Source organism: Molothrus aeneus, chromosome Z (genome assembly GCF_037042795.1).
Source record: "Molothrus aeneus isolate 106 chromosome Z, BPBGC_Maene_1.0, whole genome shotgun sequence".
In the NCBI taxonomy this organism is placed as follows: Eukaryota; Metazoa; Chordata; class Aves; order Passeriformes; family Icteridae; genus Molothrus; species Molothrus aeneus.
This window is the reverse complement of record NC_089680.1, coordinates 53,633,364-53,660,440: the sequence shown is the minus strand read 5'-3', so window position 1 is coordinate 53,660,440 and position 27,077 is coordinate 53,633,364. Positions and strand designations below refer to the sequence as shown.

The window sequence follows — 27,077 nt, the reverse complement described above, 5'->3', positions numbered from 1 at the left end:
TGGAGGCTGCCTGGGATTAAACCATGAGAATGCTATAAAGCTTAAGGCACATTCTATATATTTATATGGCTTGAGGCATATAAATATATAAAAGATATTTATTTTATATTATTTTATGTACTTGATGTATGGCATGGCATGCGTCCGTTGCTCTTGGAGATTAAGATTACATGTAGCAATCATGCACTTTCTTCACCACTGCAGCCCGCCTGTAATTCTAACTACCCCAAACTGATGCACCTTTCTGTAAATTCTGACATGTATAAGACATCTTTCTCTTTTGCCTTATGTTCATCACCTACATCTTAGAATTACAGGTTACTAAGTAATTTGTTGAGTTGAACCAACTAAAATGATTTCTTTTTTTAAATAACAAATCATAACTGGAAAAATATCCTACAGCTTTTACATAGAAGAAAAATCTGCACTTATTCTTAGGTTTATGAGAGTATATTTGGAAAAGACTGGGAAAACCAATACCAGTACTTGTGAATACATGCCCATTTCTGATTAAAGTTGAAGAAAAATTTCAGGACAATTGTACAAGATTAACTTAGCATCACCATAATGCAAAACTTGTTCTTTTCTCTGCTTAGTTGCTTCTGAGAGTGGAATGCTTGTGTCCATCAGGATCCTGCAAAATGAAGTGGAATTGAGTATATGCTCATTCCTCTTTGATTAAGGCATCTTTTCCAGCACAGACTGCCTATGGAAGATTTTTGGCGAAAGTAATTCAAGATCTACTGAGATTAGGAAATGAAGCTTCAGCAAATCAGCAACGACTTCTGAAAGTTTCTTGAAGCTATATTGCTGCTAATTCTTTTTCCTACAAGGACTTCTAGAATGTTCTGGAATGTGCCAACTTTACCTAAAAAATTATTTGACCAAGCAATACTCCAAGATCGGTCAGAACCTCCAACACTTATCTTGGCATCCTCTCTCCTCCATATTTATAGTGACTGTAAAACAAGTTGTTAATAAACTTTAAAAGTTGTTTTTATGTATTCAAATATAAGAAAGGTAATACTTAAAGCCTTAGACCTTTAGTGGCCTAAATGATACTCAAATCTCAAGGTTTTTAAAATGCTACTCTCCTCCTGACTGCAAAACTAGGAAAGAACCTAAAGATCTTTTCTTTTGCACGAGTGTTGGCACAGAATCTATTATATAGCATTTATAAGTTTTTGTTTTTTTTTTTTTTTTTTTTAGTAGTTACGTGGCAGCTCTTGCAGATATCAAGTGAGCGTGGGGCTCTGATTTCCCGGTTTCCCGCACGGACACACAGGACAAGGAACGCAGGATGCCCGAGCGGGACGGGCAGGGCGACCTCACCCACGGGTGGTGACACTGCCGAACACGCGGTGTGGCAGCGGCCAGGCGCGGGGGGCACAGCCCTGCTGTGGAACTGCCGGGAGCGAGCCGCCCAGCCACTGAGGGTGCTGGCATTAGGGGACTGCTACCCAGCAGAGGACGGAAGGGAGCTGCGGCTCCAGGCGCCCCGCGGCTGCGGTCTGACACTGACTCAGCCACTGCTGGGCACAGGGCAATCCCTGGGGGCCAGCCCTTCACACATTAAACATGTACCTTTGTCCCTGTAAGGAGAAGCTCGAAGCGAGGGAGGCGGGCAGCTGAGCCGGGGCAGGGGCGCCGCGGCCTCCTCCGCGCGCGACCTCTGGGCTGAGGGGAGCAGCGCAGCCGGGGCCCTCCCACCTCCCACCGGCCCCTCCCGCCGCCGCTGCGGCCCCGCCCCCCCGTTGCCCCGCCCCGCCGTCATTGGCTGCCGGCTCTGCCCACCAGGAAGCCCCGCCCCCTCCCACAACCTGACGTTCGCTTCTCGACCCCCGAGTGGCCGGCGTGGCCTGTCAATCACCCGCCCTCGGGACGCGCGGCGCGTCCCGCTCGCCCGGGCGCCTGTGCCGCGGTGGGAAGGGGCGGGCGCTCGGGGCTGCCGCTGCTTCCCCTTCGCCTCGGGGCGCCGCCCCGGCCGGCCCCGCTTCGGAGCCCCGCGCCAGGGGCGGGGTGGGGCGGGGCGGGGCGGGTCGGGAAGGGAAGCAGTGCCCGGAGGTGAAGGGCTGAACGCCGAGCCTGTGCCCCGGTCCTCTGGGCTCCCCGGTAGGTTGCTGTCCCCGGCCGCCTCTCGGAGCGGCGGCGGTTGCAGCGGTCGCAGCCGCCCCGTGGGCCGAGGCCTTGGGCTGGCTCTCTCCTCCTTTCCCTGGCGGCCGCGGGACTGGCGGGGGCCGCGGAGCCCCCTGCGAGCGCGGCGGCGGCCAGGGCGGCCAGGGCCAGCGAGAGCCTGCGCCCGTGCGGGGCCGTGCCCCGGGCGGGTGTGGGGCGCCGGCGGTGCCGGAGGGGCTCGGCCGGCGCGGGAGGGCCCGCGCCTCGCTGAGGCTGCGCTCCCGGGTGGCAAAAGCCGTCGCTGTGAGACCTCCGAGTTCCCTCTCCTGCAGGAGGTGCTTGCGGCCGTGGGGCTCCCTGTGTGGCGGTCAGTGTCGGTGCTGCTGGTGGTGGTTGTTCCGAGCGAGCACCAAGCTGGGTTTGTAGGAACAAGTAAATTTGTTTTCCTGGTCTGTAGAAGCAGGTTGTTGGAGTGCGATTGTGCTCGTTTAGCAGATTAGCAGGTTAGAGGCAAACTGGGCTGCCAGTGCTCTTTTATTCTTACCTTTTATTTTGCTCTTCAGGAAGTTATTTATAGGCGCGATCTGAATGTAGTGGTTTTAAGTTTGATTAATTAGAATCTCTAAAAGTGGTGTTTCAGTGACCGTGGAGCTCGGACAGACCTTATTTTCAGGCATTCTTGTTCATTTTACTGGTACAGCCTTAATGAGTGTTGAAGTGACATGCGATGTGTAAGAAACAAATTGCAATATAATCGAAGACTTTTTTTCCTTGCTGAATTTTATAGTTAAGGTAATTTTTAAGTGCATACATAGTTAGAAATAGGTACTGAGCATGTGCTTAAGCATGATTATAAGCGAAGCACACTGTTAAGCATATTAAGCCTTGCTGCCTGCGTTATGATTGCTTGCAAGGATAAACAACTTACCTGCTCTTTAGACTCACGCCTCTTCTTAACCCACTTATCTAGTGAATGCGTTTTATCTCGAGCTACATTGGGATGTTAAAATCCAAGATGGGAGTAATGCAATTTTGTTTTAAAGGGAAAAGATGAGATAGATGTTTCTGTGCTAACTATATCGACCTCAATATCCTTTGGTTAATTTCTTTGTAATTGAAACGTTTCAACAGTTAAACAGTGTTTTCAGTGGAAAAAAGGGTATTTTGTTGTCCTGGCCTGAAATGGAGAAACTACCTGGCAAACGGCAGACTATTTGCATCAGTTGAGAATGACTTTCAGCTAATTAAATAAATCTTTTTCTCTTGCCACTCTCTATCAAATAGATGTATTGGCTTATAAAATGTAAACGGTTTTCAGAATCTCAAGTACTAGTTCTGATACATCACATTTTCTGTAGAGCTTTTTTTTCTTCTGTGTGATCAAGAGAAATATATCCAAGATTAGTTAAGAGAAATAACCTGCGATAGGCCATGTCTTAACCCTTCTGAAATTGTTCTTCCCCTAAAAAAAAGTGTAACTGAACCTATGAAAGAGTTTTTCCCTTGTCCAGCCTATTTATGTACAATTAGCAAGACTGAATTGACTTACTTTTAGTGTCATTTTTTCATAATCAGGTTTTTCATAATTAATTTGTAATAACTAAATTTTCATAATTAAATTAATTAATTACTATGCATTACTAAAACTCATGCATTGTATTGAATCTTAGTGTTTCCACTGTATCCACAAAGTTTGTCCTATGGAAATAGAATTGTTCTTGGTTCACTAGTTACTGTGCTAAATGGTTCTGTGATTAGAAGTAGCAAAGTTACATGTATTTCTAATATTTTTACTCTTGTCTTGAAAATTTGTTTAAAAAGGTTAGGAAGTCTTCTGATGTTTAAGAATCATTTATTTTAGTTATGCCTTTGAGACAGCAATGAATGGATCATGAGGAATAAGAAAGTGACAGTGGTTGCTTTTCTCCAATATCTTCTAATTACAAAAAAGAAATTGCTAAAGAAAGGGTAGTAATCGGCTGTATTAACTGTCTTTATCTAACTTTTCTCCAGCTGAACATTTTTTTCAGTCTATTGTAGACAAAACATATAGTTACATCTTGTTACTCAAGCTTTTGTTTTTACTTTTGAGTGATTTTTTATGAGGTGTTGTACATAAAAGAAATAATGTAATTAAAACCACACACAGGAATAGCAAAGTTGTAAGGGAGTTTTACATACTGTTTCTTCACAGTTTAGGCTCATTGATTCAACTGCAAATTAATGTTTAGAGTTCTCAGTCAACCCTTAATACCTCACCTGAGGCTGTATGAACAAACTACCTGACAGTGCTTAGGGGAAGAGTGAGACAATCCTTTTCAGCTGTGGTCTGGGTTTAAATTATCTAAAACTGATATCGTGATACTTGGAAGTCATTTACTAATATAAATGGGATTGTATGTTTCCAGTGTACACTGGGCCTTTAACACACTTTCAAAAATATTTTGAGACTTCTATATAATTGATTTTCTTGATCTATTAAAAGGTAAAAAGGTAACTTTGAAGTAATTTTTGTATATTTTCTGCCAATCCTTAATTTTTTTAATGCTATGCAGGCATTTTGATGCTTCCTCAGTGCTGCTGCAGAACCAATGCAATGAGATAAGCCTGATGCTGCTCTGCTTGTTTTTTTTAAGTGTAATTCTGAGTAGCCTCCCAGCATTGTCACTGGACTTCTAGAGCTTTATAAGCTACAGCTGAAACAGCTGGGTGAAGAAAAATATGTGTTTAAGCTAAATAGTTGCTTAAATAAAAGCAGTCTAGCGAGAACGTAGTTAAAAGCTAGGGTGATGATAAGAGGGAAAGACAATGACTGGAACATCTGTCCCTCCCTGTGATCCTAAGTAAGCCACTTGCAATTTAATATTCCCTCTTTGGCATAGGGAGGATGTAGAAGAGGAGACAATACACTGATCCATGCTGTAGAATTGGTTTGGACTGTGGTTACTTAGGGAGCTTTCTGAAACTTTACCTTTCAGAGGAGGTTATGAAACTCTTAGTTGTGTAGTATGGAATAATTTATTATGGTGAGATTTAGCTCACCTGTTAACATTTGCTTCTACTGTTTTATAGATGATATATTCATTACCTTAAATTTATGAAAATGTTTCTTTCTAACAAAAGGGGGAGAGAATATTTATATATTAAATATACTTATATGTAAAATACAAATATTTGTGGTAAATATATAATATCAAATATACAGAAATTTCAGAATATTAAGAATGTGCCAGTGCATTCTCCTAGCATGTTTATTGAACTGTATGTTCCTTATCTCTTACAGAGGGCATTTTAAGCATCTGCACTTCCCTGTCTTCACCACCTCCTTTATCTGATGTTTTTGACTTTGTGTAGGAAACCTTTTTAAAAACCCCATTTAGCTGTTAAAAGAAGGGTATTTAGTACAAAATAAGTATATTCTGTGGGTATGAAAAGCTAAAACAGTTATCTTGCCATTTGTCTGGTATCTTGCCTTGTGCTGTGGAGTTAGGAATGGGAGACATACTGATGAATCAGAAATGTCTTTGCCCAAATAACTGTAGGTCACAGAAGCCCATGATACACACAAGTCAGATTTGCATATTCAAGTAAGTTTATTACTTAATTTGACTTTATGTGTAACATTAATACAGCTACAACTGTTTTTTTCTATACTTTAGGATCTTCTCTGTAAGGTTACTAGCCAGCTTAGCTTTTAACATACCAGGACTTTGCATAGAAGTTTTACTTAACTTAGTAATTTAAGGTTTTTTAATTAAGGTTTAATTACTAAGTTAAGTAAATTCAATGTCATTTTCCTAAAAATAAATTTTTTTCCTCCAGTTTCCCTGCATGGTGATTTATAGTCTTCATCAACCATGTGTTTTGATTGTGTTATTTTTGATTAAGACAGGATGGGGACTGCAACAGTGGAGGATGATGTCCTTTTCAGTAGGCCAAAAATACAAGTGTTTTATTGCAAGCAGAGCCTAGACTTCAAGTATGTGGTTTGTCTCAACTTCTTGTATTCTCTGCAGTTATTTGTTGAGTAATTTATGAGTTGCCATGCTTTTTGTTCAATAAACCCTGTGCAATAACAGAATATAGATGGAGCAGTTTCCATCAGAAGCAGAGCTGAAGGTGCTGTTGAGGTGGCCGTTTGTGTAAGGGGGTCACTGGGGTGTGTTGTCCTTGAAGGGATGCTCTTGCTGGGCTGTGAAACACCCGTTGTGGCTGTGCTGCTGTGGAAAGGCCCTTCTCTCTAATATGGGGCATTCCCCTGCTCCACTTCTGGCTGTGCAGTCTTGTAGCTCCACTCTTGCTCTCCATCTTGTCTTTTGTATCCTCCTCTGAGTCGGTTCAGCTTCTGTTGAGTAGTTACTGAGTTTGTGAGCTTTGTGGTACTCTGAGTGAGTGAGTGAGTAATGGCTTCACTGAGGCATGGGAGTGCTGATGCTGGTGAGGCATGGGATCAGCAGGTAGTGTGCTACGTGCAGTAGGAGAAGGGCCATGGTACTAACACATCACAATTGTCTAATTGCATTTTGTCATTTGCATTTTGCAGATTTCAGACTTCGGTTCTATTGAACCCATAAAATTCTTCTTTTTGGTTCAGTTTGTCTTTGAGCTTGAGATGCTAGTTACCTGGTGAATGTTGGATCTGTTAGATTTTTAAAGCTTCATTGGCTGCATTTTCTGTTTTTGTAGAAGATACTTTAAAAGCACGGGTTTCTTGACAGGTTCCCTTCGTGATGTTGGAAGGTGTGATTTAGTCCAGGATAGGAGTCTATAAGAAAGTACTATTTAAAAACTGTATTATGATGTGTGGAAGAATCCTGTGAGTATCTTTTTGTATTTAAGACACCAAGCATTTTCCATTTTATGTCTTTATATTTGAATGAAGTAGTTAACATGACTGTTAACATGTTTCAACATCTTTTTAATATAATGATATAAAGCAGTCTTTAAAGGCATTCAGTGTTGATTTAGAGGAATTCTGCTAGCTTATAATGAAAAACATACTTAATTTCATGAAGTATTGATATTTTTGATGTCAGCTTAAATGTAGATAATGTCTATAAAAATGCAGCTTTTCTTAAAATCTTAATTAATTGTGCAGTAGTCTTGGGAAGATGAAGTAATACTGTAGAGGCTAAATTCACGGAGACGATTCCTTTAAGGGTTGTGGGAGACATGTTTTGCTTCTAACCTCAACCACTCGTATTTTCTTAGTTGCACCTTACAAGTGTTTTCTTCTGGAAACAGAGAAGTTCAGTATAGAATGTTTTTTACTTTCTGTAGAAGATCACTTCAGTTGGCACTCATTCATTTCTTGCAATGTTCCGTCAGCAGGTTGCTCAGTGTATCAAGCTGTTAAGGTTTCTGTGTAACATTTGCTGATAGTAGGCTGAGGCATCTTTAAATCTGGAGGCATCTTTAAATCTAAATAAAAAATTATGAAACTTGAGTTTATGGTTAACAGTAAAGAAGAAGGGCAGAATTTTTCCAACAGACAAGAGGAAGACAGAATAACTAAATTTGCTCTTAAGCTTTTGTCGGAGAGAAAAATGTCTTTACAGAAATGCTTTTTGTCTTTGCTTTTAATTTTTCCAACAATATTTTCACTACTGTTTGTTTTTATGTAAAACATTGTGAGACCTTTAAGTAAATACTGTTGATTGTATTTTGAAGTTTTTAAATTTTTCATTAAAATTAAGTCTGTTTTTTAAGGAAATTAGGTATTTTTGATCTGCGGCTCTCTCATCTGCTGCCTGTAGGAATGTGGAATTTTTAGGGTAGTTTTAACCAAACTTAGATTGTTATGCCTGTGAAAATAAGTTCCTATAAGCTTCATATAAACCAGTTTAGATAGTAGGTATTTATTAACCATTACCATGGTGAAGGAAGGATTTTATATGTTTTGTGTGGTAGTAGCTTGAGAGCTGTTCAGCTTGCAACTTGTAGTACTAGGCAAGCAACAGAATATCTCCACTGAAGAAGGGAACATTTTAATGTGGGAAGAAAGGAGGGGTTTTGTGAAGAAAGAAAGCTGAAGATGTGTCAGAGGGTGGCCTGCAAATGTGGTGGATATGTGGAAGATAACCAGAAAAGTGAAGTTACTACACTGGGGCTGCATGGGTGTTGAACACTAATCCGTAGGCAGCTAAGTTTAGCTAACATTGATGCTTTTGAGGAATGATTCTATTTTAGTCTTCCTAAGTAGCGCAGCAAGCATTTAACTACACACAAGTGCCCACATCAACATACTGACTTTAAAATCAGTGTAGTTAAATAACTGCCATCAGACCTTGACAAAAGTGATGTCAACAGCACCAGGTTGTTTTGTTCTCAAAACTTTTAATTTACATCAGATGATTTCATATTTAGTGTCATTTGAATTTGTATAAAACACTGGGAGACTTGTTTTTTTCCTCTGAGTACCATAGGAAAGCATTGGTTTAAATATGTCTTGTATTACATCACTAATGATGAATCCAAGATCTTAACTGTGGCTAGTGTTTTGTCTTAATTTTTGTCACTGTGCATCTTATGCATTCAATATGAAGGTTTCAAGCATGATTCCATTTGGTGTGGTGTCTGAGACTTTATCTATACCATTTTATTCCATATTAAACTTATAACAGAAGAAAAAAAACTTTATAGCCTTTTGAAGACTATAGAACTGTAGTTTCAATTTTATAGAGACATTTTAGGTATACATTGCAGTGAAAGTCATGCAAGTGAGAGGAGAGTTGCAAGTGTGTGTAGTAGTGAAATACTTGGAACTGCTGTAGAGCGTACCTGTCTGGTTTATGGAGACAATTAAGACAGCAGAATCATTTGATTGCCAGGTAGTTTGTTATTGTTAGAAATCCTTGACAGATTCTTAGCTGCAAAACTTAGTCTGGAGACATTTTCCTGTACTGTGAAATATCCCTTTCCTCACATGTGGAGTTATTAAACTTGAGCTTGACTCCTGTCTTAAGTTCTTGAAGTAGAATTTGACCATGTAATTAAAGTTAAGGGACAGAGAATTGTGTCAGAGAACTAAAAATACTTTTAATTTTGAAAACAAATCTTCACAATCACTGTGGAATGCTAGAGCACATTATGTATTTTAGCCTATCCAAAATCTAACCTGAAGACAGAATTAGTGTCTTTTGGACTCTCAGAAATGTTTTGGGTTTTTTTTCCATGTAGCACTGGGGTGTTTCACAATGCTACTTAATTTTGTCTTCAGATATAGTTACGGTGTTAGATTAAATGCAATACTCTTTTTTTTTTTAACTTCTAGATGTGTTAACTTCACAGTTTCTCTGGCCTAGCCTTAGGCTATCTGAACCTTTCTGTTGTTCTGCTGTAATACTTGCGTGCTGTGGTACAATTATTCGTGTAGAAAATTGACACCTCTATTATGTAGTATTAGCTAGCTCAGCATTAGCTTTCTGGCAGCTGAGGACAATGTAGCCCATTTAAGTCTGTATGGTTGTGGTGGTGGAAATGTGAAGAAACAAATGATTGAAATATTGCTTAACCATCAGTTTTGTCCTTTCTGTGCTCTTTTTAGTAAATCAGCTTTAATAGTGTCATTAGATTTTAAAAATTATTCCTTGTATTATGGCTCTCATTTCTGAAAACTGACTTTCAGCTTTTACTCTGAAATGATGATTATAGGAAAGTGCAAGAAGGATGCCTGAGCAGAAGTTTTAACCAAATAACTGCATGCACCTGCATGGAATCTTTAAGTGAAGTTGGTAGGATTTTGTAGTGAAAGTCTACGATGAAGTGTAATTCATAGATTAGGGCCAAACTTGCCTTCTAGATCAATGAGAAAATAAAAATGTTTATGCAGTAACCAGAGATAGCCATCTCAGCTGATGTTTGTTTAGAGTTAACAGAGATGAAGAGATTGCTTGGAGATCTTAATTGCTACATAATTAGTCCAGGCTGTCATTTGTGGAAAAATTGTGTTGACTTAGGATGACCTCCAGTACTGTACATGCCTTCTGATGTGACAGCATTTTGACCAGAGCTGGCAGCTGGTGGTGCAGAAGCATGCATTATTGTTAATTAGGTAGTAGTGACAAAATTAAGTGTAGAGAAGAGATACTGAATTTTGGATATTGGCAGCCCTCCAGTGTGTTCATGTGACTCTAGACCTTGGTACAAGAAAAGTTACACTAGTTTAACTAGAATAGACTTCTTAAACAAGCTTCAATAAGGATGAGGGAGGTTTTTGGTTAGTTCTTGTACAGGCAAGTGGTTGATTAAATGTTAGTAAAGCTGTTTCTCTGTTAGATTTTGTGCATTTAAGGAGGATTATATGTGGCCATATGTGGTTTGTTGATGTACTTCCCTAGGGAAATGTGTATATACGTGAAAATTGAAACGCTTATTCTAGAATCTCAAATTAATTATTTTTGTTGAAAATAGTGTGTGGCGGTTTATATGGTAAGAGAAAAACCTAATTTTTTATTTAATATATATACCACTGGAGATGAAAACAAGACTTCAGAAGGCTTGGTTTTGTAAATACTTTCATAAGAAAGATACTTGGATTTACCTTGACTCTTTCAATTAGGCTGCCTCTTTCAGTGCATCTCATTCGTATGTATTTGAAGGTTGAGACTGTATGTATGTAGACTTACATTGTTACCTAAACCCTTGTTTTTTGAGGAAAATCATACATATCTGTAAGAGTAAGCAAATACCTATTTTGAAACAATTGTATTTTTGAGGAATGCTGAGAGTCTGGTTTGTACACCAAAAGGAATAAAATCTGTTCTTGGTTTTGCAAAACTTAGCTGAGTCTAGAATTGGTTGGTATTACAGAAGGCAGACGTGGCAAAAGACTGAATGCTGTGAGAACAGTACTGTTGTCTGAGTTTCAGAAAGTGAAAATAAGAATCTGTGGAAAACTGAGACTTTTAAGTAAGAAAGAAATAGTAGTGTAGAAGGTACTTGAGATATAAGTGTCGTATTGTTGGAAGTTGTGGTAATGCAAACAAAATTTATGCCCACTTGTGATCTGTTAGTTGCTTTGCAGTGATGAAGAGCATGAATCAAAATAAGTGTTTTGAGGCCATGCACACTGAGAAATAAACTGCACAGTTGAGCTCCTGCATGATCTGTTATAAAGAGATTTCATTTGCCTTTGAAATAAGGTTATTATATTTGCTTTGTTAAATAAACACCCATGTCTTCTGAAGTGTGAAAAATTTTACGTGATCAAGAAGTAGCAATTGCTTTGTGTGTTTTCCCTCTTTGCTGATGAAACTCTAGGAAGGATTTCGAACTTACTAGTGTATTATGTACTTTTTCGCTGTGAAGGAAATGTAGCAAATGTGGGTTCTGTAGTTAAGTATTTGGAAAGGCAAACTGGCAGAGAAATGATGTGGCTGTGGTTTTTGATGGCTTGAATGTTGATCCTGCTGAAGATCTTATTTAGCTGCATTGTCACTTCTTGTATGTTTGTTATTTTATTATGTGGAGACAGCAGTCTTCCCATGTGAAGCTGAAAAAGACCATCCTTATTTCTTGGATTAGTTCACATCTACTGCAAAATACAGATTTTTTTTTTTTTTTTTGGGGGGGGGGGAAGAAGATGTTGTTTCAGAGAATTTACATATTCTTTTTACAGTGCTTTCAAGGTAATTGTTTAACTAATTGAAGTCAGAATAAGTACCTAAGGAATGGGAGAATGAAATAGTCTTTGATGAAACAACTAACTTCTGAAAATATGAGGAGCAGATAATACCAAGCTGTATTTTGCTTTTATGTGAAAAAATTTTTAAAAAACTGTAAAATCAGATGCCATTAGTCTTAGAATTCCCCAGGTGTATGAAGTAGATTATATTGTTTAGAGCAAAATGTGTTATTGATGAATAAGTTTTCATTGTGTTCAGGTCACATATGAAGAACACTATCTATGACTTCCAAAATGATTCAGTGGTGAGCAATTTTGATACAGGTTACTGATAGCTGGAGAGAGAAATTGTGTCAGGAGAAATTTGTTTGGAAATGTTCTTTGTTTTTCAAACATCATGAATATGACATCATGAGTATGTACCGTATGTGGAAGTTTACATACTGAATATTTCAGTACACTAATTTTGTCTTTAGTTTTGAGTGAAGTGCTAATGATTTTGCATATTGTTTCTGCTTTGGAAATCTGAAAAATGATGAAGTAATAATTTGATTACATTTAATTGAGTTATGCAATGAATCATTAAACAACTTTTTATTTTAGTTTTTGTTTGGAAAATATTATACAAAAAATAAAGCTATAGACATATTTATTTGTAATATAAATTATTGGAATAGCAGCTCAACTTTTGGTCATGTTCAAGTCATGTGCAAGCCTACATTGCTCTTGTTGGACTAAAGTGAAAATAATGAAATCCACTCTTCTGTCATTAAGTGTTTATTTTTCATTTTAAATAAAACAGTGGATCTAACCAAATCATACGTAATCTTAGAGATATTTTCCAATTCAAATTCTGTCTGAAAACTTTTTCACAGTTAGAAACTGCTGTCCTAAACTTTCAAGGGATCTTCAATTATGAGCCTATTTGCTGTGGATTTGGAATTTTGTAGATTTCCTCTGTTGCATAGAGACATGTATATAAAAATGAATGAAAATAATGCAGTAATAACTAATCTAGAAAGAACAGCTTAATTTTTCCATGATGCATACAAAAATAGCAGAAACAGTTGATTAGATATTTAAGTTTTGTATTATGATTTCACAGTGAAGTTCTTGCTTGGTTTCAGATTTGTAGTATGAATTTCAGATTTTCTGCTCTTAAATATTTCTAAAAGAGTTTTGTTGGATGGAATCTTGTGTTATTTTTTCTGCAGTACAGATGTATTTATAACATGGAAATGATCTTTGGAAAGTGAACGTGACTGTTCTTCATCTCAGTTGAAGACCTGTAGTAGGTGAAGTATTCAATGAAAATTACATATAGTTAGAGAAAGTATCTTGGAAATTTGTGGCAGAGGCACTAGAAACTTTCTCTTCACTCTTCTAGAAGATGTGGGAAGAAGCTGTGTTGCTAAATTACTGTAACTGCCAAAAATCATGAGCCCTTGGGGTTAGAAGTATGTGAACAGATACTTGAGAGGTGAGAAACTGCGGAAGTATGAAAATGCCAGAAGGCTGAGTGAATTTTAAATACCTCATGCTGAAACCAGGACTATTTCTTTACAGTTTTTCATAAAAGAATAAAATATCACATGTTAGAAGGAGCCCAGAAGAATCGTTGAAGTCCTGCACAGGACACCCCAAGAGTCACCCCGTGTGCCTGAGAGCGTTGACCAAACACTTCTTGAGCTCTTTCAGGCTGATGCTGTGCCCACTTCCCTGGGGAGCTGTTCCAGTGCCCAGCCACCCTCTGGGTGAAGAACTTTTCCTAATACCCAACCTAAATCTCCCCTGACACTACTTCAGGCCATTCCCTCAGGTTCTGTCACTGGCTACAGCATCTCTGTAGTTCTTCCCTTCATCAGACCTTCCTTCCAGTGGGCATACAGTTCACTTTTTTGCCTTATTTCTGAGAGAAGATTCCTGCTCAGCCAAGCTGGCCTTCTCCCTCCTCTGCTTGACTTATGACATTTTGAAACTTCCTGTTCCTGTGCCCCTGGGAGGTGGCACCTAAAAATGACCAGATCTGATGGACCCTAGCACCCTCAAAACCATTTCCTCAGGCCATTTTGCTTATCCTTTTAACAGCTTGAAGTCAGCTCTTGTCATGCCCAGGACTGAAATTTTGCTGTCAGTTTTTCTCCTGATAATGGTGATTTTAAACTCAGTTGCTTGGTGGTCACTGTGGCCAAGGTGTCACTGTGGCTGAGTCATGACTTTGTTCATGAGATCTTCCCCAACACATCAAGGAGGGCACCTTTTGTAGCTGGCTCCATTAGTTGCTGTACTGTAAGACTACCCAGATTTCGGACTGTTCTGGACCTATTTGTGCAGCTGTGTGACAAGGGCAGCTGTTTTGAAGGTGTCCCTTAGTTCCTCAGAGTAATTTTCTGGAATCATTGTCCTGGATAGGTGGCCTATAGTAGACTCCTACAATGACATCCACATTATTTTTTTGTCCCTTAATCCTTATGCAGAGACTGTCAGCCTGCCGTCTCTGGCTTCAGGCAGTATTCCAGCCCTTCCATCTCACCTGCCCTGCCTGTCCCTCCTGGAGTGCTTGTGACCATCCAACATGGCACTTCAATCAAGGGGTTCATCCCACCAGGTTTCACTTATTCCAGTGATGATCCTCATGCTGTGTGTGTTGGTGTGGAAACATTTTGGATGTGATCTGTTGTAGCTGACACTTCTGGGACCAGTTTAAGGATCTCACTAGCACTCAGTTCCTTGAGTTTTGGCATATCATCCCATTGCTTATCACTGTCAAACCTGTTTATGTCCTTTTGCTTCTTCCAATGTAACTTAAAGCTCTATCAAATTTTTATTTTCCTCTGTAGCTCTTTTGCTGCTGTATGCTTTTCTTAAAAGTAGAGCAAAATGTTAGTATACTGATACTAGCAGTGATGTATGATCTTGTAATTACAATGTGAAGGGTACTGCTTATGTTACCTGAGGGAGCAGTTATGGTTGCACGTTTCATTTAAGTTTGTCATTCCTGGGCAGTGGAATGTTCTATTTAGCTACTTTAACGTTCTCTTAGTTCGTTTAGGAGTAAATCTGGAACATGAAAAAGGAATGAGGTAGATAGTAAGTTTGATTTTTTTAAAGGTGACTTGCACACTTGAGTATGAACATTGTCATGACAACACTTTGGAACATGTAAGCTTGCATATAATTACAGTGGTGTTCCTGCTGTTGCTGCAGGAACAGGCATTTGAGAAATGTATGAATAAAGAAGATGCTTAAATGAGCTGTTCTTTTATTCCGCCTTATTTAGTGTCCTAGAGAGTCATTGTTGCTACAGAATAGGGGTCTTATGTGGCATATACTCTTCAGTAGTGTTAATTGGGACATTTTCAAGCAGAGTTTTAGAGAGATGTGTAGATTTATAGCTCTAATCTAGGGATACTTCTGGAAGTGTTAGGTGTGCGAGTTGTGAGTCAATTGAAACCCTGTTGTCATTTTTCTTACTTTTCTTCACTGTACCTCTCCTTACTTTTCATGCAGTCTCTCTACAGGGCTTGGAAAAATCTATCAGATTATACCAAAAAAAATGAAACCTCTGCTAGCTGTTGTTAGTTGTGCATGTCAGTTTCTCTGAAGTTACTTGCTTTCTTCCAGTCTTGTTTTATTTTTTGTCTTCAGTCAATACAGATTACAGATTTAATTTATAATTGAGATCTAATTACTTTTTCTTCTATGTAATACCATTTTGACTTTTATTATAGCTTCTTTTGCCTTTCTCTTCAGACTTGAACATAGCAATTTCACTCCTTTGATATTGCTTTGTCGACTTGGCTTTGATGGTGTTTGCCATTGTCCTGATATTTAGTCCTGTATCTTTTTGAACTAAGAACAATTATTTAAATCCTAACAATATTCCCTAATGTTGGGCTGAAGTTTATGGTTTGTGTGCTCATTTATGTAGGCAGAAATGAAAAAAAAGAAAATTAAACAGAAAATCAAGCTGTAAAATGAGGATGGCATGTTTTTCACAGATTGCCTATAACTATCATACAGCGAGAAAGTGATTTTGCAAATAACTTACAATGCTTATACTGTATGTATTCCTTTTGTGCTTCAGATGATGCACACCTTTGAATGATGTGTGTCTTCTGAGCCTTAAAAATTGCGTTGAGTCTTTGAGACAAATCTGCTGCATCTTCCTTAATAGTCAAAAAAACCTGTACTTTCATTCTGTATCAGAATTTTTTACATGATAAGTAATTGCAAATACTATATAAATAGTCTTTGCCTTTTGGTGCTTTTCCTCTAGAATGTGAGCATTACGGTGAAGAGAAGATACTGCCATCAACATTATAACACTGTCATAGGTAAGTAAAATAGAAATAAATATAACCATGAAAAAGTTTAGTATTTTTAAGGTAAATACATCATAAAATATTGCACAGGAACTTCAAAATGAAGAAAGTCATAAGCACTGTCCTTATTTTGAGTTAGTTGCAGATTATTTTATTAGGAAAATGTAAGAGAACACCTGTGTCCTGGGGAAACTGTGACAAAGAATACTTCCATGTCTTCCTTTAGATATGTAGTGTGGGAAAAATGTGAGGGACTTGTGTTGGTTATTTAGCAAATATCTTATAAAAAGGTACTAATTTCAGTTTATATAAAAAAGCTTACCTGTAATGTAAGTGGAGTATCTGTTGGTTCAACAGGAGGAAAGGGGAGGACATAAGTTACTGTGTAATAGATTTGTCCATATAGTAGACACATTTCTGGAAATCAAAATTGATGTTGTTTGTCATGTATTTGGTACACTAAAAATTCTAGGATTGTTTATTGTTAGTTCTTCCTGAAAAAGCCAATAAAATATGGAAGTCTTCTTTTCTTTGGTACCTAAAACATCTAGTTGCATTCTTTTGCATCAAACATGCTGACCTGCATTCTAAGAACTGAATGGTGCCTTTGAAGTTCTACTTCAACACACTTAATGTCTAGCTTCCTTATTTCTTCCTTTTCTTCCACTATGCCTTTGCAGCATAGTGGGTGAGGGAAAATTACCTATTGCTTCCATTGAGCCAGTTCCTTTGAGATCTGTGATTTAGAAGGTGCCTTTAGGGTATCTGAAAGCCTGCAAGGTTATGTAGTATGTCCCTTTTCTCTTAAACGCTTCTATCTGTACCATAAAAAACCACAAGTTGCATTACTCACTGCTGAAGTCCTTTTCCCTGGCATTAAGCAAGTCATCTTGGATTGTAATCTGCATTTGAGTTTTTTGATTGTTCTCAAAACAAGCCTTTCATTCCCCCTTTCACAGTATTGTGGTCATATTTCTTTGCCAAACAAATTTCCATGTACTTCCTTGTTCAGGTAATATGTTAGTCAGCTGTTGATTAATGATTTTTAAATGTCATCATTAATGATTTTTAAATGTCATCATCATAGTTATAACCATGCTATAACTATGTATGATTTAGCAGATGCAACTATTCAGGTGACTGTTCATATTATTTGGTATATTTTTCACTACTACCTCTTTGATTTTTCAAATTTTGTGGTAAGCTGTGATATGAGTAATAATTTTACTTTGTGAGAAATTGGTTTACAAAATAAAAGTGTCTTCAGCTCAAAGTATTAAAAATAAGCTCCTGGTGACTGCCTTTAAAATAGGCTGTAGCATATGAAATACATTTTTCCAGAGGATGTTCTCCATTACTTCAGTGTATTCCCAACATTGAAGCAAATGTAGGAAAAGAATTTTGGACAGACATTTAACTCATTGTGGAATTTTGCTGGTGTAGAAACTTCTGAATTACAGGGTTTTACGCCACTGTCATCAAATAGAAAACAATATCCATTGTTCTTATAGCTGAGATTTAAAAACAAAAGCCTTCTTGTGATTCTTTATTACAGTAGTAAGATAGCATTGTTTTTGCTAAAATCCATGTGGGAATTTGTGTCTAGGCAATGATGCTAAACAAGGGAGAAGGGGAGCAGGGAAACAGATGTATTACAGAAGTATAGTAGAGGAGAATAAGTAAATATAGTTTAGTTTCAGATTCTAGGAGTTACTGAAAGAACTTGAGTGTCCTTGCCATGAGTTTATAATTTGAGCATTTCAGAAATTACAGTTCAGAAAATACAATATATTTCTATAACTTCAATAACTTTGCAGCTTGAGCATTTGCTTAAAATAGCAGATACTTTTTGAGGGAAATAAATAAAATGCTTTCATTTGAAGAACTGGCATAAGATGAAGTGAGTGTGTCCAAGCATCAATTTTAAGTGTGTTTATTCAGGAAAAAGTTTTATAGGGCTTTTTTGTTGCTTTTTTAAAAATAACTATTGCTTGAAGTGTTGAAATTTTAGTATACTTCAGTCACTACAATAACACTTGCTGTTACATATTAGAAATAGAATTAACCTTTAAGTAGTGCTTTTCATAGATCTGTAAAGCAAATATAATTAGTTAAAGCTTAATTGTCTGTCTAGTTGAAGGGAAAGGTAATTTTGTACAAGAATCTTACTGTGTTGAATAACTTTGTTTTTCTTTTAACAGAATTCCTCTAAAGACTAGGAAATTTTGCTGGTGTTGTGTTTTCTGGAAATACGTTTTACTACAGATAACACCAAGGCTTTGCAAACAGAATGAACATGCTGCTGTTGACTGCTTACCCACAGTAACCAGCTGGGCAGTTCACTCATGATGTTTTCATTCTCACCTTGTCCAATTGGAATTTGCTTATACTGATTTTTAAAAAGAGGAATCAATCAAAGTGGAGTACCGTAAACTTGACATGGAAAATAAAAAGAAAGACAAAGACAAACCAGATGAAAGAATGGCACGGCCTAGTGGGAGATCAGGCCATAATCCACGTGGAACTGGTTCTTCAAATTCTGGAGTGTTAATGGTTGGCCCTAACTTCAGAGTTGGTAAAAAAATTGGATGCGGTAATTTTGGAGAACTACGGTTAGGTAAGATCCTTGTTTATTTATTTCCGTTTACATTGTTCAAGGCTATTTTTATATAGTCTAGGCAAGAAAATTTCTCTATGAATACCGTGCAGCGCTTCAAACTGCCTTAAAGCTTCAGATGTGCAAGGCATATTCAGCCCATCTTTTGTGGTTTTACCTCAGCCGGTGCAAGCTTATCCTATATAGCTGGATACTTCCTGTGAGTAAAATGTTTTCTAGCTATGTGCAGTGCTCTCCTAAATTCAGTCACTTTTCTCTTCCAAGATGTGGAAGTTACATATGCTTATTGTAGCAGTCTTTTCTGACTTCCCGAAGAACTTTATTGAGGTATATTTAGGGCTAAATGTATAGGACACATCCCCGTCTTGTAGGTCTGGCCAATCTCTTGGAGATGCTGTAACCAGGTACTGCAGAATTTTTAATACTAGTGAGCAAGGAAATTCCTTGGTTTCTTTTTTATTGTAGTGAGGTTAAACATTTGAGTTGCTATTAAACAGGACAGTGAGAATTCATCTGTAGAGAAAATTTGGGATAATTCAGTCAGTCTACTTCTCTTCTGAACAGATGGCTGAAAATCAGATGGTGGAGAAGGCAGACTGAAAAGGAACTATAGAGTTTTGGAGAATTTAAGCAGCAAAGCTGGAAATGCTAGCATTTATTAATAGACATGATGGGTGTGTTTTTTTGGAAGACTATGTGTTTAGCTTTGGGGACTTGTTTTTCCAAGATGGACAGCATGATTATTTAGGGTTTTCAAGATATGTAAGTTCAACTATGTTTTAATAAATACAGTTTGACACTTAATGGCAAGAATTTACTCTAGTATTGTTAGAAGGCTTGAGTTAAAGTGCTTCATGCATAAAATAGAGGTGGGTCTCACAGTGAGATATTTGAGAGGATGGTGGGCTATATAAGTGATGTTTCTGTTGACCAGTGCCTATGGTAGAAGTAATACTCGTTGCCCTATTTGTGATACAGTGTTTGCATAATATAATATGTTTTTAATATAGTGTGTTCTGGGGGCTGTCAGGATGTAAACAAGCTTGGCAAATTAATACTGTAGAGGAATTTAAGACAATATTGGTGCAGTTCTGACTTAGGACACTGAATTTTGCAGTCTCATTAATAGGTACTCTTGTTACTACTATTAATAGTTACACAAAATTGATACATTTTGACATTTACAATGTTGCATACCTGACTTTGCAGTCCACAAATCAAGCTGAAAAATTGCTCTTCCTCATTTGCTAAACTTTTGCATACTGCCTTCAAATCTTAATTTTTGTTTCAAACCTCTCAATGAACTTAATCAAACCAGCAAGATAATTCTACATAAAGGCAACTGCAAACTAGTAAAGGTAATTTTTTGTCCGTCTGTTTTTTTGATCACAAAGTACAGAGCTGATTAAGGATTAATATCTGATTAACTTACTTGCAGCTGTTACAGTGAAACAATGTATTTTATTTTAAATACAATATTAAATTAGTTAAGACTTACAGTTTGATAGTACTGAACTAAAATAGAGCAAGTAAGTAAAAGGAATAGGAGGGAGATTATGGGACATTGTACTGTCCTGCAACAGTCACCAGGATGAGTGCAGCCTTTCTGATTTTAATATCTGTGGGTTTTGCTTATATTCTAGATATTTCAAATTCCTATTTTTTGGTTTTTGTGAGGAAGATGTTTTAAATGTAAGTTACTGAAAGCAAGAGTTAACATTGTTATTATAGATCCTGATTTAATTTTTTTATTTTTTCATTTGCTTTGCTACAGTATCTAGTATTTAGTGTGCACCCTTTCTACAAAGGTGTACACAAGTGCTTAGTTTTTTTATATGCATGTCTACAAATGGAATATATTTTAAGCATTTGTCCTAAGGTTAGACCTGAGGAACTTAAAGGAGGCTTGGAGTTGTAGAGTGATGAATTGGTGCGCAGAAGATAAAAATTCAGTTATATATCGGGAGCTCTTGTTCTTCCATCTGAGAAGAAATTGGAGGTCACGCTTCAGTAGTGGCTTGTGGATCAAATGGGAAGTTGGCTTTCTGTAGCAAATTACAGTTTCTGATCTTCAACCATTAGCTTGCAGAGGACTAAAATGGTTCGGATATTGAGCTGTTGATTTTAAGACTCTCTGTTATAGTTAAATTAAACTGATATAGTTAAAATAAGCTGATAAGGTAGTCAAGAGAGAACTTGTTGCTGTTGCAAGAGACACATTACTCAATACCTGTTGTGTTTTTATGGACAGATCAACAGTGGTGTTTTACATATGTGTCTGCTGTATTTTAAAGAGATGATTGTCCTGACTGACCACCTGAAACTTAGTGTCCCTGCTGATGCTACTTCAGAATAAGCATGTCATTACAACTTTTGGAACTCAGTATCCAGTTACTTAACTGTAACTGGGTTTGTTACTTAGAGTAGGTGATGTAGGTAGCTAAGAGCTGGAGTGAGCAGGGCTACTGCTTCTTATAGATTCCAATACCATGCAAAAACACAGAAACAACTGCAAAGTACACTTCTTACCAAAAATGTGACTGATAGGGTCATCCAATAAGAAGTACTTAGGATGCCTGGATATCCACTGTAGTTCCTACATAGGGGACTATGACCCCCTTTATAGCATACTGATCATATGAATTATGTGTTTGTTGTTGTGAAGCCCTCAGGTTATTTGTTTTTTTGGGTGAAGTTTGATCCACTAAGAGATGTAAGCTTTTAATGCATCTTCTTTCAGCTTTACAGGCGTACTCTATTTTCTGAAAGACTCATTAGCACTTCATAGAATTTGACTATTGGTGTAACTCACTTGGTCAAAGCATGGTCGTGGGTTCAGTCCCTCTGTGGGGCATTTTCTTAAGAGTGGGACTCAGTGGTCCTTGTAGGTCCCTTCCAAATCAGAATATTCTGTGATTCTGTGTAACTTTCTTCACAGGGAACTTTTTAGACTTGGTCCTCATGTTTTCCCCATATGATTTCTTTAACAAAACTGAGATCAACATAGGAAATTCAGACCTGAGTAATACTACAGAGAAAAAAGGAGAATTATCATTAATAATAATATACACTAACTGCATTTGGAAATTGTAAAGAAATAACAAGTGTTGGAAGTGACAACTTAATCTATCCTTTATCTGCTATTTTTTAATTTTACACCTATAAAAACTTGCTTAACATTTTAGTCATTGCATACAGTTTGAAATGAAACTTATTGAAAAGATCTTACCCAGTTGTAGAATCTCTTTTAAAGCAGCAGATACATTTCCTAAATGGCATAATCCCATTTAGGAAATGGTCAGGAATGTTGTTGTCCTGTCCTAAGTTTTAGCTTAGTAAAATACATAATTGAGGAAAAAACCAGTCCTCAATTAATTAACTAGTTAATTCTACTTTTAATTAGTGGCTGATGTTTCAAACTGCATGGTAATTAAAAAATAAATTTAAAATAGTTTTCAGCAATAATTATGAAAATAGCACATTCTGGTTATTGTGATTTACCAATTTTCAAGCTTTTTTAGTACAAAAAAATCACAAACTTGGTGCAATATCTGCAACTCTGTGACATTTCCACCTCTTACAGTATTCAAGGAAAAAATCTTTTTAAATTAAGGTATTGGATTAATAAACCCACATTTCCTAAGTCACTGCCAGAACACTAGCACCTTAGATGAAAGATAGTTTGAAGACTTTCTTGATATTTAAATGGCATTTACTTGAACAGAAAAGCCAGTGTCTCACATTTTTGTTTTTATTCTTTTTTCAAGGAAAAAATTTGTACACAAATGACTATGTGGCAATTAAGCTGGTAAGTTAATATTTTTTTAAAGGTTTTGGGATGAGAAACTAATCAGATTCTTCCTTTCAGATGTTAATGGGTTGATTTCTTTAATTGAAACCTTTAATAGTTTTGTATGATTTCATTGACTTAGATAAAAGCAGTTAGTGATAGATGTAATTGTGTAGTTTGGCCATATCGAGTAAAAGTAGTTTTTAATTGTTGCCACTGTTTTCAAGGCTAAATCTGTGTGTGCAAAGTCAGTGATGGTTTAATGCTGCTTCACGGATGTGCTCTATGGCAGTTATCTTAGTAGATTCCTTTGTTGTCCAACAAGTAGAGGAGCAACAAGTTTATTGTGAATATTAACATCAGACTGTAGTGACTATAGAGAAGCTCCAGAAATTCTTGAAGGCTGCATGTATTTCAATGTCCACACTCCTGCCCCCCAGTTTTTCATCTCAAACTGCTGGTATTTGCACATCACTTTGTTAGACATGTTTTATTTGCAATGCTGTGTAACATGTTTACTTCTTTTGCAAACATGATACTTTTGGCTATTGTGTTAATACGTCATTGTTTGGCTTTTTCTCAATCATTGGAACTTCTTTGGTAACGCCATATTTTGCTTCTGGATTTTTTCAACTTCTTGGTAAATGACTGTGTTCATAACTGAAGTATTTCATGATGAAATTCACTTGTTTACCTCTTATCATTGAAGGATTTTTAGGACTCTGGTTGGTTTCTTGTTGCTGCAGTAGCAAAGAACTTCTTATGTAGCATAGTATGGTTTCAAAAAGTAAAAGGTAAACTGTGGGAGCAGAAATGCATAGCTTTAGATAAGAAATCTGAAAAGCATTACAAACATAATAAACAAGCATACATTATTACAAGCATAATAAACTCCTGAAAAATACAGGTTAACACTCTTCTTGCTTTGGGAAATACTTTGGGAGTAGTAGAAGTTTTTAAAACATGCAAATTATGGCTTGAGAGAGCCACATTGGATGCAGTTTTGAGGGTTATTGTGTGTTAAATCAGATTTACACTCATTTTGTTTCAACATATCTTGAACTTACTCTGTATGTCTGGTGAAAGCTGAAAATAGCCTATTTAAAGGCTGTCTACTACAAAGCACCTTTAGAAATACATTGCAAGGTAGTGGGGTTTTTTAAGCACTAATTACTTGATAATGTAGAGCAAGACAACTTTTTTATCTGATTGGCTTTGATAAAAGGTTTTTTATGACATATACAGCTTAGTAAGCTTGGCTGCCATTTCAGCCCATTTCAGCTGTCACAGGTGATACTTGTTGGCAACATTTACTTTTTGATTTCCAAATATCTCAATGTTAGAGCTGCTTGTTCCCAGATGAGTAAAAAGCTTGGAGCAACTTTATTGAGTAACTTAGTTTGAAGTCACTTAAGAACAAATACAGTTAAGTATATATGTAATTTACTACTAGTGCTGAAAGAACTCTGAATATGTAGTGGACTTTTCCAGTTTTCCTCTTACATTTCCTGTTCTTCTCCTATTTGAGACAGTGCCAGTACTTTTTTCTAACAGTTATAGATACAGTGGCAGATAATCCTTTTTCTTTTTAAATGTAAGCTTTTGTTTACTCTAGCGCTTGTACTTTTGTGCTTTCACAGCAGTCATTTTCCTATGCTTAACCCTTGTTTTGTTATTGTAAATGAGACACTCTTAACTTCCTCACTGTTTTGCACCTGTTGTAGTTCAGGTTTAGCCTTCCTGAATGGGGTTACTTGAATTAAGTTTATGTTGCAGTCTAAGCAGTTACCCTTGGCAGGTGTGGTTTGTGGTTGCTGTAATCTCTGCTGCAGTATCCTAAAACTGTATTTGCATTCCTCACGGTAGCATTCCAGTTTTCACCTACTGTTGTCTTAGGTGCAGCAAGACATCTCCTATGCCAGATGTTTTGTATATCAATGGTAAGCATATATTCTAGTGCAGAAGGACTGTGTGGGTTTCTCTCAAGTGCAATGAATGGCTCTGTTTATGCAGCAGCTTTCAGGAGAGCTTGTGTTGTTAAAAATAAGTGTATTGTACAAGTGCTCTTTTTGACTCAAACTTTTAAATGGTTTTGAATTAATATTTCCCTTGTGGACAAAATTCTACAAGCATTTTCTTGTTATGGTGCTTAGGGTAGCTTCAGGACTTGTGTAAAAAAATAGCTTAAACAGTTTTTCTATGTGAGGTCTGAGAGTTGTACAGCTATATGCATTTTAAAGTATGATGTTTATAAGTAAATGCATATTTAATTCGGTAGAACAGCTGCAGTTCCAGAATCTTCCTCTTCATCTGTCTTAATTCATTACTGTCTGTTCTGGTTGGGCACATACTCCAGTTTGAGAGGTCAGAATAGACTTTTTTAAGAACTATAATGAAACTCTTGAGAACTGGGCTTTCAGTGCTGTGTAGGGGTGTTAGTGTGTTTCTGCTCATCTTCTAGTATACAAACTGATTTCTTGTGATCAGGTGGTTCTTTAGCAATAGCTGTTTGGTGTGTAAAAGCTCTACCTTTCCTACTCACCTCTTCTTATTGTTAGATTTACTACTTTTATTACATGACCCTGTGCTTGACTTAAACCTCCTATTCACTATTCAGCTTTTTCTTCTCCTTCATTATTTTTCCCTTTCCCTTTGACATATTTCTCTGCTGCTCAAACTTACCTCCTCTGCAGATGCTTAACCACTACCAAAAAACTAACTAAAGGAATTTTTGCTTGAGCATGTCATGACCCATCAGTAGGGGCCATGATGTTCACTATAAATTCTCATCAGGATTCAACAAAGACCCTGGACATGCTTTAGGGTGCTCTTGTGCTTTTTTGTGTGACCATCTTGTGTCCAGCAATCAACTCACTATTTATACTTAAAAGGTGTTGGTTAACAAGCCCTTACATTTGAAGGCTTTCACAAATGCTGGGTAGCAGGCCTGTGATTTTTACGGTACACTTTAATAAACTCTCAGCTCCCTCAACACACTATTTAAAGGTGCTGGCTCACAAACGACAGCATTTCTGCAACTCACCACTCCCACAATAAACTTCAGTACAGAGTATGGAATAGAAAATGATAGATGTGCTTTGCCCAGACAGAGTGAGGGAGAAGAGAAATAAAAGCGGAAAAGGAAGAGAGCAAAAGAATATTATCAGTCCTTAGATCCTGCCTTGGTCTCACTTGTGTGGCTGGTCCAGAGCTGGGAATAGTGACACAGTGAAAGAGAAGAAAAAGAGAGCAGGGGAGCCCAGTCTGCTTCCTTTCATAGATAACCTTGTGCAGCCTCTTAAGGGAATGTGATTTTTTGTGCTCTTTTGTTCTCCTCCAGGGAATGAGTGCAGGGTGGGGAAGTGAGCACAAATCTCCATCCAGGTGGAGCAGGGAGTTGGCTCAGCACTGTGCTGCCTCACTTCAGCGAGACCCTGTCTTCCAATCACAGCTTTCCTGCCAAAACAGTCAGAATGTTTGAGACAAAACATGCTTATGCAAGGTCCTCCACACCACCCAGTGGCTCAAACATTCCTTATTATTGGTTGGGCATACAGCTCATCTTTGACTATGGTGATCTCTATAGATTGGACGCAGGGCTAGGAGAGGGAGGAAGCAGAAGACAGTACACAGCTAATCAAAGTTGCAAAAAAGTTGTAAAATGTTATGCTCATCATTAAAACCAGAAATCCCACCAATATTACAGTTCCCATTTGTGTCAAACACTTTCCCCGCCCCATGCTTTAAAACCAAAAGAAGTCTGGTGTCCAGGGCTTGATTCATTGAACAAGTTCTTTGGTTGCAGTGTTTGGAATTGTTCAGCAATCTGGTCAGCAGCATTGTTCATCTTTGCTCAGGCCTCTTCAGTTAAAGTTGTAGCATTGTGGATGGTGACAGAGCACTCCTCTTTGGTGAGGCTGAGCATCCCATGTAATGTTTGTTCAATAATGGGTATGCTGATGGTGCATCCATCTCCGAGGGGTTGTCAAATTGAACATTGATAGGACACAGGGAAGAAATTCAGACACCTCATTTCCATCCAGCATGGTATTCTAGTGTTAGGAATAAGATTTTTCATCTGAACTCCTGAAAAATGTAGAGGATGTTGGTTCTATTACAATTTTAGCAAGTACAAGTATGTCTATTCAAAGTTCTAATACCAAGTATGAACCGTATTTCAGGGGAGTTCTTCAGGGCAAGTGTTACAAGTACTATACATCACAGCAGACAAACTTAGAGGCAACAGAAATAATCCTAATTTCTTCCTGAGTGAAGTAGGGCATGGCAAGGCAAAACCCTTGGCTGTGAGGCCTCCATATTCTTACAAATTCTTGTATTAGCTTTCAAGTTGAGTTGGAGTCTTATTATGGTAGTTCTTGTTTAACAAGATGAAGATAAAAGGACACATGGCTGAAACATCTTGGGTACAGTGCTAGGTACAGATTATAAAACAAGAGCAATATGCTTGATGTTAACATCACTCATTGCTTTGTCGTACTTCTTGTAGGAAAGGAAAATGGAAAAATGCCTTGTTCTAAACCAGTGGTTGAAAAGAGGGTACTGTCAACTGGTGTGAGCACAGTATTCTTTATCATGGGCATTGAG

General features: G+C 37.6%; 1 protein-coding gene across 4 annotated transcripts in view; it reads left to right on the top strand.

Annotated features, from left to right (window-relative positions):
• The first annotated feature begins 2,046 nt into the window (after positions 1–2,046).
• CSNK1G3 (casein kinase 1 gamma 3) overlaps positions 2,047–27,077 on the top strand; it is a 69,713-nt gene continuing 44,682 nt past the window's right edge. For 3 of the 4 annotated variants that reach the window (XM_066569048.1, XM_066569045.1, XM_066569049.1), the window contains exons 1-4: positions 2,047–2,112; positions 16,020–16,077; positions 18,267–18,682; positions 22,450–22,490. In XM_066569048.1, coding sequence (XP_066425145.1) covers positions 18,505–18,682; positions 22,450–22,490 — 219 coding nt within the window. In that variant the 5' untranslated portion in view covers positions 2,047–2,112; positions 16,020–16,077; positions 18,267–18,504. Of the gene's footprint in view, positions 2,113–14,243; positions 14,349–16,019; positions 16,078–18,266; positions 18,683–22,449; positions 22,491–27,077 lie in introns of those variants that run through there. The other variant, XM_066569046.1, reaches the window with a different exon arrangement.